The 15795-nt window shown below is 41.3% G+C and overlaps 1 protein-coding gene across 4 annotated transcripts in view; it reads left to right on the top strand.

Annotated features, from left to right (window-relative positions):
- The window catches only part of atp8b4 (ATPase phospholipid transporting 8B4), a 304768-nt gene that overhangs the window by 196621 nt on the left and 92352 nt on the right, over positions 1-15795 (top strand). For all 4 annotated transcript variants that reach the window (XM_072278231.1, XM_072278233.1, XM_072278230.1 and 1 more), the window contains one exon: positions 10941-11013. In XM_072278231.1, coding sequence (XP_072134332.1) covers positions 10941-11013 — 73 coding nt within the window. The remainder of the gene's footprint in view (positions 1-10940; positions 11014-15795) is intronic.

Consider the following 15795-nt stretch of genomic DNA (forward strand, 5'->3'; position numbering starts at 1 on the left):
GCATCAGCGGCTCTCCCCAGATGCTCATCAGTGTTGGCAGCATTCAATGAAGCGTAAAAAAAGATTTAGCTCATCTAGGAGAGAGTCAGTGATGTTGGAAACGCTATTGCGTTTAGCTTTGAAGTCTGCGATAGTGTGCTGACTTTGCCATAAGCTGTGTGTGTTGTTGGTGGAGAGTTGATTGTGAATTTTTCCCCTGTATTGTTGCTTCACTGCCTTGTTGACTTTGCGCAGATCGTCGCTGCATTTCTTCAGTTCCTGTTGGGCACTGGCAACATAAGCTCTGTGTCACACGGTAAGTGTTGCTCGCAAGGAACTGGTTTGGACAGACCCTGACTGATTTCTGAGGGACAACATCCTCAATGCACTTGTCGATGAAACTTGTGACCCCTTCTGTGAACTCGGAGGCATCCTCATCATGAAAGATATTCCAGCTGACGTCATCAAAGCTGTCCTGTAGCATGGAGACCGATCGGTCGGACCAACAGTGGATGGGTTTAACTATGGCCGCCTCTTGTTTCAGCTTCTGCCTGTACCTCGGCAGCTGCAAGATGGAGGAGTGATCCTATTTTCCAAATGGCGGGCGAAGGAGCACTTTGTAAGCGTTGCGGAAGGGAGAGCAGCAGTGGTCGAGTGTGCTAACTCCCTGTGTGCTCACCTGGATGTGTTGGCAAAACTTCGGAGAGACCTTAGCCAGTGACACTCTATTAAAGTCACCGGCGACGATGAAGGCAGTCTCTGGGTATACCGTTGTCAGGGTGCTGATGGTCTCGTACAGTTCCTTGAGAGTCGGGTCAGCATCAGCCTGCTGTGATAGTAACAGCCGTGAACTCCCTAGGCAGCCAGAAAGGTCTACACAGCAGCACCAAGTACTCCAGATATGGGGAACAAAAGGATTTGAGAGTAGGCATGCATGAGGGGTCGCACCAAACATTATTGACCATGAAGCATACCCCACCTCCTTTACTCTTCCCAGAGAGATTTTTAGACCTGTCCGCCTGGAACAGGGAGAACCCACAGAGCTTGATGGCATGATCTGGTATCTCATCTGTCAGCCAGGTCTCCACAAAGCACAGAATGTTACATTCCTTTGTTTATCGCTGGTAGGAGGTTCTGACTCTCAGTTCACACAACTTATTGTCCAGGGACTGAACATTAGCCAGGAGTATGCTAGGAAGCAGCAGCTGATTAGCACGCCATCTCAACTTCACTAGGAAGCCAGCCTTTCTCCCTCACCTCTGGCGCTGCCTCCGAGGTAGTGGGTGAGCAGTAGATGGGCCTCACATTGATCACTCAAGCAGGCGTTCCCAGTGTAGAAAAGGTGGCACCTAGTGGGTTAGTGCCTTCTTCTTGATGTGCAGAAGAGTCGGTCTGTCATGCCTGATGTGACCTTCAGCTACTTGAATGAGAAATGTGTCGGAAATCACAGAAATAATTTGTACACTGTAAAGTTGGAACGGAACTCGTAACATGGCTGCTGTACGGGTGCCGTCTTAATGCATTAAGATCGTGCTGCTGCTTTCATCAGAGAGGCTTCAGAGGAGTCAGCACTTGAAGGAGGTGTGCAGTCTAATTGCTCAGTAGAAGACAAGCTGTATTGTGGTTGACTGCAGAGTTCTGTGGCACTCATGGACTCAGGGCCTCAGGCCATGATGTTGCCTATTTACAGCTGCCAGGAGAATGGTGTCAGAGCTGGTGCACTCTGCCATACTGCCTACTGCTGCCCCTCAGTGTTCAGTTGACAAAAGAAGCTATATTGTGGATGACTGCAGATTTCTGCAGCAGTCATAGACTCAGGATCTGGACTATTCTTTTTTTCAATAGCTGTATTTAACTGATATCTTGCATGCTATCTTGTATGCGTTATGTGTGCTTTGTGCTGTGTGTGGCTGTTGGCACTGTGTTTTGCTCCTTGGTCCCAGAGTAATGTCTCGTTTGGCTATATTCACGGGTATTCATGTATGTTGATGTTGTATTGCTCCCCGTGCCTTGAGGCACACTGGGCAGCAAACTTGCAGTTTTTTTTTTAGCATTTCTTTATGAGTCCGATTTGCGTGCTCAAACGTCAACCCAGCATGGATGGAAAGCGTGCAAGGAGCCAGCCAGATTTGAAACCGGGACAGTTCACCTCAAAGTCCAGTGCTGATTCCACTACACCACTGGCCAGCTTATGTTCATGTATGATTGAATGACAATTAAGCTTGAATTGAATTGAATGTATACTATATACAGCCTTGAGATTTGCGTCCTTACAGGCAGCCACAAAACAAAGAAACCCAATAGGACCCATTTTTAAAAAAAGAAGCCTGTCCTACCCAATGTGCAAACAATAAAAGAAAGCAAATAGCATTTAGAACTGAAGTTCACGAAAGTGAGTCCATAGCCGTGAAGCCAGCCAGTTGTGAACACTTTTAGCCTTCTACCTTTAAGGTGCATTTCGGTTTAAAATAAACAACTTCTATTTGATTTCTATTGTGGGTTATGCATTAGGGTTATACAGGGCCAGTAGTGTATTTGTTATGAGCTAATTACCTTGGATGCATAATGCAAATCTCAATTTGAGAACTTGTATTCAGTTTAAGGGAATAAAAATCAGTACCAGTTAAAAAAAAAATTATCACAATTGTGTAAAGCCTGACATGTTCAGTCTTTCAGATCCTGGTATAAATTCGGACTTAATTATCTTCGGAAGCTTCGTTAGCCATCTTGACAAGACATTGAGTTGCATCACCACTTTCTCAGTGCTAGCAGGAATGAGTAATAAACAAAATCCTTACTCGTGGCTTACATCAGCTAAAGATTACAAAAGGAAGATGAAAATTAATTTACCCAGCATGTTTTACATTATTGCAAATGAATGCAAATAAGGGATTTTGTACACTAATTTTGTTGGTGTCCTTCCAATTTTTTTTGTAATCAAATAATGCCCCACTCTTAAATTGCTCAAATTCCATGTTTACAACTTCTTTTGTAACTTTACTCCAGATACTTGTACTTCAAACTCAATATAAAGGAAATTTGTCATTAGCTGACATTTCCTTGCCATTTCTATATAACCTTGACGTTATTGTTCAAATCTGAATGTTCATCCTTGGTCTAATTAGCACTTACATTTGCCGCAAACATAGTGTGTAGAAATTATACAATAACAGAATGTAATTCTCCATTGTACCTCAATTTAGTAATTTTTAAGTACAAAAGGAACTGAAAATGCTGGTGATGCTGAGCAGATCATGCAGCATTTGTGGAAATGGAAACAGAATAATTGTTATTGAAATTAAATTTGAAGATCCTTCATTGAACTGGAAAAGAGAGTGAAGAAGGTTTGGATAGGATAAAGGGAATTTTCTTGATAGGATGAGGTTGCTATGGTGATAAGCTTTAATAGGCCGTTGAGGGTGATTAATTGAAAGAACACAAACAAAAGGACATGTAAAAATTGTAGGAAGTGCCCAGCAGTTCAGGCCATGCCACAGGACAGACAAGACCAAAGTCACAATTGCAGGCAGCTGATTTGCAATATAACTGGCCAACTTTGATACAAAAGAGAATGCGAGTTAACTGTAGTTGTGGTATTTGATATCAAGCCTGGAAAGAAGCAATTGCTATGCAAAAGATATGGTGCTATTTCATAAGCTTATATCAGGCCTTGTTTAGATTATTGGTTCAAGTTGCTGTGAACAGAATAATTCATGTTGTTGGGCACCTTCATTCCGTCCACAACAGGGAGAATGTCCCAATCGCCAGCCAGTTGGATGCCACTCTTCATTCCCATTCCAACCTGTCGGTCCATGACCTCTACTACCACGATGAGGCCACTCTCAGTTTGGAGGAGCAACACGTCATATTCTGTTTGGGTAGCCTCCAACCTGATGGCATGAACATCCATTTTTTCAACTTCCTGGAACTTCCTTCTCTCCACCCCTCCCCTTTCCATTCCCTTTTCAGGCACCCCTCTTACCCCTTCCCTTCTCCTCCCCTGTCTATCACCTTCCTCTGGTGCCCTTCCTCTTCCCCTTTCTCCCATGGTCCATTCTCCTCTCCTATCAGATTTCTTCTTTTCCACCTATCACCTCCCCCCACCACCTTATTCTGACTTCTTCCCCCCTCCTTTCTGGTCCTGATGAATGACCCCAGCCTGAAACGTTGACTCTTTCTTCCTCTTCATCAATGCTCCAGCTTTCTGTGTTTGTTGCTCATGCTGTGCTGCTCAGTGCCACTAACATTGTCAGTCTTGCTCTGATAAGCTGAGAAAAGCGTACCTCAGTGGAAACCGTGATTATTTGCCACCTTTTTTTCTTAACAACATAGGAGGAGATCACAAACACGAGAAGATCTGCAGATGCTGGAAACCCAAGCAACACAAAATGCTGGAGGAACTCAGAAAGCCTGATAGCATCTATGGAAAGGAATAAACAGTCGACGTTTCAGGCCCGGACCCTTCCTCAGATCCTTCACAGTGCAACTGAGAAACATTTTTCTCAGTTTATTGGAGTAAGACTGTCCTGATGAAGGGTCTTGGCACAAAACGCCCAATTGTTTACTGTTTTTCAAAGATGCTGCCTGGCCTTCTGAGATCCTACAGTATTTTGTGTGTGTGTGTGTGTGTTTGTTTGTTGCTTGGAAGGAGATCATTTGGCCTGTAGAGTCAATGCCGGGTTAACAGAGAATCCTATCGGTCTCCTTCTCCCACACATTATCCTCTGATGTGTTCTCTGCTATTTTTATAACAGCCACTTAATCACTAACCAGCAAGTGAGGTTTGCGAGGAAGCTGCAGAAGCCCACACAGTGTAGGGAGAACAGGAATACTCCAAGTATTGCGTACAGATAGTGCAGGGAGGGGGAGTGTGCTCAGGATCCGGGTCACTGGAGCTGTACGGCAGCAGATACACCTCCTGCATCATTGTGCTTGAGTAGAGCATGGCATTTTCATCTTGAAAGCCGCCTCTCATCATTGGAGTGGAGTACTGTGGCAGTGCATCACATGAAAGGAAATGTGCGAATAGTGTTTGAGCATCCTAGTCCATTTCCACCTCGGTAAAGTTAAACCGGGCAGAACTTTTGCTGGTTTGGCAGTGCTGCAGCGTTCCTCCACAAATGAATACAAGCCAGTTATTGATGCAATTAAAATAAATGTCCCCTGGTTTGTTTTAGAGTTCAGGACCAAAAAATATGATTTGGAGTGAACCACAAGGATCTTCATCCAGCTTTGTTTGAAAAAACAATGAGATAATTTTTTCGCATTCATGCTGATCTCTGAGCAAAAATATTTACTTAATTGAAACCATGGGACTAGTACATTATATGGTTTACTACAGAAACTAAGGCTGTGTTTGAGAATACAAATAGAGAAATTTTGGTGTTAAAATTTGTGTGCAAAAAGTAAGTTTTCTTGCATCCACTTACTCAATCACCATAAGATCAGGAAAACTCATTAATGCAAAAATGTGCTGAATGGATTCTCTGAAATTTAGTTGCTGTATGCTGCCTAAACCTTCCATGAAGCAATCTTCATGTGAGCCATGATTATTCTGCTTTCATCATTTTTAATTGTTTAACTCAACAGTTGCCTCCATGAAAGAATAATATTTAGTAGTTAAATTACACACAAAAGTTACAGAGCTGTAAAATTATTCACACCACTCCTAAAAGAATACAGTGCTCATCAGCCTGTCTAGACTTCTCCAAACCCTGCACACACTGCCGCTTCACTGCAGTATCCTTTCATTCAATGGAAATTCATCCCAGAGTCTGGGGAAGTGTTACTTGCAGTGTGCGTGTCTCCTGAACGCTGGCTACAATGTAGTGCTTCATGCTGAGAATTGTGGCATCACCAGTAGAGAATGCTGTGTGGAAATTGGCAATGTCAGTTCCAGCATTGCATTACACAGCGGGAACTTGTTGGCACTCTTCTTTAACTCTCACACTTGTTGTTCTTGCTCCCCTTTTTTTGTGAACTTCACAAAGAGCATTGCTTTCACACAAAGCAAACATGTTGCAGAATAATTTCTGAGTCAGGAGTTGACTCAATTACCATTCTTGCCAACATTGATCTGAATGATGCAGGCTTGCCCTTACAGCAATACGTTTCAATCCAATAAATCTTGAGAGTATTAAAGGCCTATCAAATAAAAAAGAGCTGCATTTGATAAAAAATCTGAACTGGAACTGCAAATGATTTAAATTGTACAACCTGGTATTCCTTGAATTCCTCAACAGCTGGTGGATCTGTTGTGTGTTAATAGCAATTGCATTTTTTGGTGTGGTCTGATGATTTAGGAAGTTCTTTGGCCATTGCTGGGAAGACAGGAAGTAGTAACATACTTAGTCCTTTATCAGAAACTAAAGTACGTGAGATCATCTGTCATGTTAGATTCAAAAATATCTTTGTACACTGTGTGAACAGTTATTTCTGTACATCCATTGACCTTCTGAACCAGTGTGGATAACTTCACTGGCCTCAATGCTGAATTGACTCTGAAACCTTTAGATTCACTTTCAAGGGGAGCTCCGCAATTCAGTATTAGTTATTTATTTGCTCAAGTTGCCATCTTTTGCACATTGGTTGTTTGTTAGTCTTCGTTATGAGTAATTTTTCATAAATTCTATTGTATTTATTTACCACAATGCCTGCAAAAAATGAATCTCAAGGTAGTATATAGTGAAATATATGTAGTTTGATAATGAATTTACTTTGGATAAGTCTTGACTGATCTAAGCGCCAGGCCAGATTGAAAAGGTCAGGGTGTTGGGGCTGGAAGCAAGGGACGGGCCAGTGTTCGGCTCGCTGATTGTCAAGATTTATTCATCTCTGTGCTGAATTGAGGCTAGGGCTACAAATAACGGACTCCTGGATTGGCTGTGACTTGCTTCATGGCTGTGAATTCACTTTCATGAAGTTTAGTTCTGAATGTTATTTGCTTACTTTTTATTGCTTGCAAAATTTGTACGTTTTTTTGCACGTCGGGTGTTTGACGGTCTTTTTTAACGGGTTCTATTGGGTTTCTTTGTTTTGTGGCTGCCTGTAAGGAGACGAATCTCAAGGTTGTATATCATTTACATACTTTGATAATAAATGTACTTTGACCTTTGAAAAGAAATCCAATTTCTGGAAGAACCTGAGCTTATCATACATCTGAACTTGACTGTCCACTTTGGTGTATGGTAATATTTAATTTATAAGAAAGCTATTTCCATAGCTCTATATGAATTTAAAAGCATATTTTGTTTAATAATTTTATTTTTCTTTGGGTAACTGATACTATGTATTATAAGGTTGGACAAGAATGGCCAGCAGTTATTTAATATTTGCAGTTATCCTCACCAGCAGGTTTAAATACAGTAAAGGATTTGTCCAATATAATCCCAAGATAATATTACTTCATAATATGGAAGAAGAAACTGTTAATACCTTTCATCAGAATTGGGTACAGAGGGAAAAATAAACAAGTTAGTTTGAGGTATCAGATACATTTCAAAGAGATAATTCCCTTTGTGATTCTCTGGTCCTTTTCATTCCCAAACTACAGTCCTTTTTTATACTCTTTCCTATGCAAACAATCACAGGAGGTGCAACACACATCCTTTCAGTGCTTGTCTTCCCTTCATTGAGTTTTTCCACATGAAGCAGTGATTGGCTTGCATTCCTTCCAACATAATCTGTTGCATTTGATGTTACTGTACAGACTTTGTGATCACTTTGTGGAGCACTTGCGATCAGTCTTTAGGAGTGACCCTGAGCTTCAGTTGTCTGTCATTTTAATTCACTATCCAATTCCCATTCTGTCTGTGCCCTCTTGCATTGTCACAATGAGGCCTAAGACTAATTTAAGGAACAACACCCCATCCTCCATCTTCAGGAATTGATATCAAATTCTCCAACCTCGGCTCACTATTTTTCCTGTTTGTATGAAAACTACCTAAGATGCGGCCTTCTATATATTGGTGAGACCCGACGCAGACTGGGAGACCATTTCGCTGAACGTCTATGCTCCGTCCGCCAGAGAAAGCAGGATCTCCCAGTGGCCACACATTTTAATTCCACGTCCCATTCCCATTCTGATATGTCTATCCACTGCCTCCTCTACTGTCAAGATGAAGCCACACTCAGGTTGGAGGAACAACACCTTATATTCTGTCTGGGTAGCCTCCAACCTGATGGCATGAACATTGACTTCTCTAACTTCCATTAATGCCTCACCTCCCCCTCCTCCCCCTCGTACCCCATCCGTTATTTATTTATTATATATATATTTATTCTTCTTCTCTCTTTCCTTCCTCTCCCTCTGTCCCTCTCACTCTACTCCTTGCCCATCCTCTGGGTTCCCCCCCCCCTTTTCTTTCTCCCTAGGCCTCCTGTCCCATGATCCTCTCGTATCCCTTTTGCCAAGCAACTGTCCAGCTCTTGGTTCCATCCTTCCCCCTCCTGTCTTCTCCTATCATTTTGGATCTCCCCCTCCCCCTCCCACTTTCAAATCTCTTACTAGCTCTTTTTTCAGTTAGTCCTGACGAAGGGTCTCGGCCCGAAATGTCGACTGTACCTCTTCCTAGAGATGCTGTCTGGCCTGCTGTGTTCACCAGCAACTTTGATGTGTGTTGTTTGAAATTCCAGCATCTGCAGATTTCCTCCTGTTTGCGTACTTCCACCTGTCATTATTTTTGGGTCAGCTTTTCTTTTTGTCTAGTTTTGCCAACAGGAATGGCTTATAGCTTTACCACTGGCAACATACGAGGGGTGATTGATCAGTTCGTGGCCTAAGGTAGAAGGAGTCAATTTTAGAAAACCTAGCACATTTATTTTTCCTACATTTACACACTTAGTCCAGCAGTCGTGGAGCATACAGATCCCTTCTTTGTAGAAGTCAGCATCTTGGACCTCCAGAAAGTGGTCCACAGCAGGGGTAATTGATAAGTTCGTGGCCGAAGGTAGAAGGAGATGAGATATTAATTTCAAACTGTCTGCATTTTCACTCTTGTTACATGAACTGCATGTGCATGTGACAAGAGCTATATAACTCATCTCCTTCTATCAAGATCAAGACACTCTCATCACATGCACATGCAGTTCAACTCTTTGAGTGATAATGCAGAAAGTTTGAAGTTAATAACTCATCTCCTTGTACCTTAGGCCACGAACTTATCAATCACCTCTGCTGTGAACCACTTTTACAAAGAAGGAATCCGGATGCCCCATGACCACTGGACTAAGTGTGTACATGTAGGAGGGGACTATGTTGAAAAATAAGTGTGCTAGGTTTTCTAAAATTGACTCCTTCTACCTTAGGCCATGAACTTATCAATCATCCCTTGTATTGCACAAACAAAGAAACTGAATCTGATTTTAACTGGCACATTAAGTCATCTGGTCTCGCCTTATCTGAGATGTTCCCTCTGTTCCACCCATTCTTTTTCCACCTCTACAAAATTGTTTTCATTCATCCAGTTCTGATCAAACGTGAAACATTGACAGTTTCTATTCCCCCAGATGCTGCACGACCTGCTGAGTTTTGGTCCAGCACACTTTGGTCTTTTTTTTTCATTTTATTGCAATTTCATTGTTTATTACAATTTTTGGTAATATTAATACTAACACAACCAGTATAAACTGCTTATTCCCTTCTTTGTTATTTCTGTATCTCATTAAACTATTTATTAATTGGAATGCAGTAAAGTTCAAAGTAAATTTTATTATCAAAGTACATTTATGTCACCATATAAAACCCTGAGATTTATTTTCCTGTGGGCATGCTCAGCAAACCTATAGAACAGTAACAGGATCAATGAAGGATCAACCAAAGTGCAGGAGACAGCAAACTGTGCAACTGGAAAATATAAATAAATAGCAATAAATAATGAGCGCATGAGATAATGAGATAAAGAGTCCTTAAAGTGCAAACATTGTTTGTGGGAACATTTCAATGATGGGGTAAGTGAATGTAATTATCCACTTTTATTCAAGAGCCTGATGGTTGAGGGTAAAAACTGTTCCTGAACCTGGAGGTGTGAGTCCTGAGGCTCTTGTGCCTTCTACCTGATGGCAGCAGTGAGAAGAGAGGATGGCCTGGGTGGTGGGGATCTCTGATGATGGGTGCTGCTTTCCTACAACAGTGCTGCCTGTAGGTATGTTCTGTGGTTAGGGGGGCTTTACCAGGATGTACTGGGCCAAATCCACTACCTTTTGTAGGATTTTCTGTTCAAGGACATTGGTGTTCCCATAGCAGGCCATGATGCAGCCAGTCAATACAGTCTCCACTATACATCTATAGAAGTTTGTCAAAGTTTTAGCTAAGCTTTAGGTTTAGGAAAGAAAAGTGGGAACATTAAAGGAAGTTAAAGCTTGCAGTTGTTCTATGCTTTTCAGAGACAATCTTGATTCTAGAATCAGTAGTACATGGATGTATTTCACAACACATGCCGATGATAATATACCTGATTCTGATTCTATTTGGATGTAGTTGGTATTCAATATTCATACATTTCTGCATGATCAGATAATATGCTTTGATTTGTAAGTCTGCAATATATGCATTATTGTTGAATCTATGAACCATGGAAAGTAGGGAGCACAAGAAAGCGTGCATACAAGATAGACATTTTCCTCTATCCAGATGAAGCATTGACCATTCATTTCTCTCCATCATTGCTACCAGACCTACTGACTTCCTCCAGATTCGTGTTGCTCCAGCTTCCAGCATTTACAATCTTGTCTCTCCTGTCAGATATTTGTCTTTGTTCACCAGTCCAAAAGAATTTTCCGCAATTGAACAAATCTCCTCAGCGACAGTGCAGGGCAACTGAACTGAACGCTGGGGGGTGAGCACAGCCAGTAGCCATTACCTAAGCATGTACTCCGTGCTGACATTGCTGAAGTGACTGTACCATCCAGGAGCAAAGTAATAAGTGATGGGTAAAATTGTATTTATCCTTTGTATTTGACAGGCTGGAGATTGAGAAATGGATGAATGTTCGAGTTGGAGATGTAATCAAACTGGAAAACAATCAGTTTGTGGCGGTAAGTAATCACTGAAAACTTAATGATTTTTATACTTGTTCTGAACTTGTGGACAATACTGGCAGGATAAGCAGGTAAGCTTGTCCTACTTTAAAAGGGAAGGAGTTCTTGGAGATCCTGGGATGGATGCTCAGTCATCAAAACTCCTCCTCTCAGCCTCAAAGGTGTAGTCCAAAGGAAAGTGAATCAATATGTTTGGCACCAGTTTGGCTGCAGAAGCAGCCAGTAGGATGTTCAGTAATATCCCGCCGTCTTAGGGGCTCCACTCTGGATTTTCTGTCTGGGTTTACTCCTGTAGCCTTCATCTCTCCCGAGGCTGCCCAAAAGCAGTGGGGCTACTTACTCATAGCTGGGGACCTGGTTCACGAGCACCAGAGCGTGTCCACACACCGATGGGCCTGCATGCTGTGTGTGCAGGGTCCAGACCTCCTCCCCGTTCTCTGTGGTTCAGCCTGAGTCCAAAAGGAGCTCTGTTTCCATGTGTCACCAGCAAGGAGGCACTACATGAGGCTTGCAGTTGGAGAGACTATGTACTGGCAGGTAGAGACTGGCGCATTCAGCTTTGCGAGACTGTAGCCAGTCGTAGATTCCCTTTGTTTACTTGGGACATTATGCCACTGAACTGGGGCAGGGCATTGTTGCCAAACAGTTTCTAATCAGCGTCAGTTGCATGCATTTGTGTGGCTGTTAGGCACTACACCATTCTTTGAACAAACAGATTTTAAATAGTGTCAGTTGTGTGTGCTTGTGTTCAAAAAACAGTGGATTTTTTTCGCTGAAAGTTGGCAAGAAATAAGCAATAAGAAGATACAGAGCTGTTCTTCTTGCTGCAGCTTCAAGCATTCAGGCTTGGAGGTGACAGAAATGGTGGTGAGTGAAAATAAAACAATTTCACTATTTCAATAAGTTACAATCTATGGAGAATTGAAGGTGTTGACAATCGTCTTGAATGTTGCCATGGAAATGAAGAATTGGAGGATGCAATCGTCGATGGCATTGTATGAAAGCAGTGCATTATCTGCATTAGGTGACTCCACTGATTTTGTTCCTTTACGGTGTATTTATATTTATTTATGAAGTTTCCATGAAACTTTGGCTAATTGGTTGAATGAATAAATAAATAAATAAACAAACAAATAAATAAATATTCCAGTTATTTTGGACACATTGTGACTAGTACATTTTGGCCCAGTTAAGCAGCTGATATTTTTAAAAAACTGAGTAACAAATTATGTATTTAAAAGAAATATCGAACAGATTAGAGCACTACCAATAGTACTACAGTACTATAACATTGTGTATTAGTTCCTAATAGTTACAGAGGGAGAAATTCATCCAGTGTACTTAATAAACAAAATCAGCATGTGCACCTAGTGCAGGTAATGGACTGCCTTCATACAGTGCTATCAGTGTTTTCATCATCCAAATCTTCATATACTTTTCATTCAAGGTGATTATCGATACCTTCAAATTCTTGGTAGTCCCCAAGGTGTTGAATTAGTGAAATGATTTCATTTTCACTGCTGGCAATTTTTAGCATCTCCAAGCCTGAATGCTTGAAACTGCAGTGAGTGAAACATTTCAGAATTACCTTATTGCTTATTTCTCACTAACTATCAGTGAAACAAACTCAACTGGTGCTACTTACAAACTGTTCACTCTAAGCACGGTGTAGCATCTAATGGCCACGCAAGCGTGCATGATTGATGCTTATTAGAACCTATGGCATATCTCCTGCCCCAAATAAGCAGCATAGTGTCCCAGAGAAACAAAGGAAATCCTAGCAATTTTCTCAATCTGTATTTTTGTTCCTTAAGATTTGTTCCAAATAAAAAGCTTCTCCAATTAACCAGAAAACGTGCGCGGGCATGTGTGTATTTCATTTTTTCCAGCCTGACCACATAGAAATTAAATAATAATTCAGCTGTGCCTCTTTTTTATTTAATAAATCTGTGATTTTATACAATATTTAACTAAATTCATTTCAATTTGATATTGAATTCTTGAAGCAATATGCTTACATATGTCTGAAGCAGTTTCTGTTGGGAATGGTACAGTGACTTTTTGAGGCTGTACTGAGGGTATATTAAGGATGGTTTCTTCGTGTGCATGGAAAATGTGATGTATCATTGCTGAAGATAATTGTTAAAATAATGGGCGTTTTTCAGACGAAATCCAAAATTGGTAAACGTGTCATAGCTTTCTGAAGTTCCTCTTGGAACATAAGGCCACTTTCGGACTGGCCCATTTAGCTTCAGTGCTCTGAAAGGGACTCCTCAGTTTGAAAGAGCTCCACTTTAAATCTTGAAGTATTGCAATAAGTTGAAATAGTCCCATCATTATAAGACAGTAGACCAACATATTCACCATATAGGGCCTCTGTACCTAAATTATAAGTGCAATACCAGCTTCTTCTCGCTCTCTGTCATAGATATTGTTTTTATTTTTAAAAAGGCATTTCTTTTATTCTCCGGTTGAGCAAACGTATGACAGTCACTCTCATGGGAGTCCTTATGAGTTTCAACTCCAAGCATGATTCTATTCCAACTATCTTATTTCTCTCCCCAGTGTACCAAAATCAAATAGATAATGCAAGGTAATTATTTTAGTATTGCATCCTGGTCGGTCTCCACACTCTCTCTAATTGTGTTTCTTGCCCCTTGGCTTTTTTTCCCCTGCATCCAGGCATTATGACCTTCACTCTGATTCTCTCTTCCTTGCCATCGCCATGCAATGTAGAATTCCAAAAACTTGTTAGCCTTACCCTCATTCCAACGCGTTCCATACCTCCTCTCACTTCTACCATGTCAGGTGTGCCAATGGATCTAAACCTTACAACAACTTTCTTTTCCCACTTTGAAATACAAGAACCTAGCTACTAAATAAATTACAAAAATAAATGTCTTGATGAATAAAATACAGACTAAGAGCCTCAGTAAAGCAATTTAAATACTACGATGCATTTATTTATTTATTGAGATACAGGATGGAATAGGCCCTTCGAGCCACACTACCCAGCAACCCCTGATTTGATCCTAGCCGAAACGTGGGACAATCTACAATGACCAATTATCCTACTAACCGGTATATCTTTGGACTGTGGGTGGAAACTGGTGCACCCTGGAAACCCATGTGGTCACATGGAGAACGTGCAAACTTCTCACAGACAGCAGTGGAAATTGAACGTGGGTTGCTGGTACTGTGAAGTGTTGTACTAGCCACTACGCTACCTTGCTGCCCCATTGGATGCAGAAATATACCTTTGAAGTTTTTAATATAGTATTTGCTTTATTATTGTCACATGTACCAAGTAACAGTGCCATCCATACAGATCATTTCAAGACGTAAGTACGTCAAGGTAGTATAAAGGGAAAAATAATAATAGAACGCAGAACATATTGTTACAGTTACAGAGAAAGAGCAGCACAAGTAGAGAATAAGGTACAAAGGCTAAGACAAGGTAAATTGTAAGATCAAGTGTTTGTCTTTCTCATACAAAAGGTCCATTAAGAGTCTTATAAAGGCCTGAGCAAAGCTTACTTTGAACCTCACAGTGTGTTTTCAAGCTTTCGTTTCTTTTGCTAATGGAAGGGTGAGAAGGGAGAATGACCAGGGTGGGACGGGCCTTTGATTATGTTGGCTGCTTTCTTTAAGGGAAGGTTGGTTTTTGTGATGGGCTGAGCTGTGTCCACAACTCTGCAATTTCATGTGGTCTTAAGCAGGAAAAAATGCTAAACCCAGGCTGTGTTACAACTGGATAACATGTTTTCATTGGTGTATCTTTAAAACTTGTTGAAGGTCGAAGGCTAGATCTCCTTAGCCCTCTGAAGAAGTAAGGGTGCTGGTCTTCTTTCTTGCCCCTGGTATCTACGTCGTTGAAACAGGTCATGCTCCTGGTGATCATTACACCTAAAAGCTTATAGTTCTCAACCATCTCAAACTCTGGGCTACTGATACATGGAAGGATATAAGCTCTGCCCTACATCCTGAAGGAGAAGCTTGTTGTCTTGACACCATGCCACTATCTCTCCATATTGCTTTTGAGATGCAGCCCACTGTGGAGGTGTCATCTGCGAACACTCTAACCACACAGAGAGTACAGGGAGTTAAGGGGATGAGGATACAACCGTGTAGGACACCAGTGTTTGGGGTAACCATGGTGAATGTTTTTCTACCTATCCTTACTGATTGCTGTTTTATGATATTGAAAGTGGAGCTGTAGTCAAAGTTCTAAGTAAATTTATTATCGAAGTACATACATGGCACCATACAGAACCCTGAGATTAATTTTCCTGCAGGCATACTCAATAAATCCAATAACCATAATTGAATCAATGAAAGAGCACACCAGCAGGGTGAATCACCAGTGTGTAAAAGACATCAAACTGTGCAAATACAAAAAGAAAGAAAAAAAAGAAATAATAAATAAATACATAAATAAGCAATAAATATCAAGAACATGATATGAAGAGTCCTTGAAAATGAGTCCATATGTTGTGGGAACATTTCAATGATGAGACAAATGAGGTTGAGTGAAGTTATCCCTCTGGTTCAGGAGCCTGATGGTTGAGGGTAACTGTTCTTGAACCTGGTGGTGTGAGTCCTGAGGTTCCTGTACTATCTTCCTAATGGCAGTAATGAATCGGAGTCTGTGTAGGTGTCTTTGTTATCCATATGTTCCTGAAGGCCAGGGAAGTGGTGTCCACCATGGACTTGTTTTTAGTGGTAGGCGAATTGCCGTGGGTCGAAGCTTTCTGGGAGGCTAGAGTTGATGTGTGCCGT

This window comes from Mobula birostris, chromosome 14 (genome assembly GCF_030028105.1).
Source record: "Mobula birostris isolate sMobBir1 chromosome 14, sMobBir1.hap1, whole genome shotgun sequence".
Taxonomy (NCBI): Eukaryota; Metazoa; Chordata; class Chondrichthyes; order Myliobatiformes; family Myliobatidae; genus Mobula; species Mobula birostris.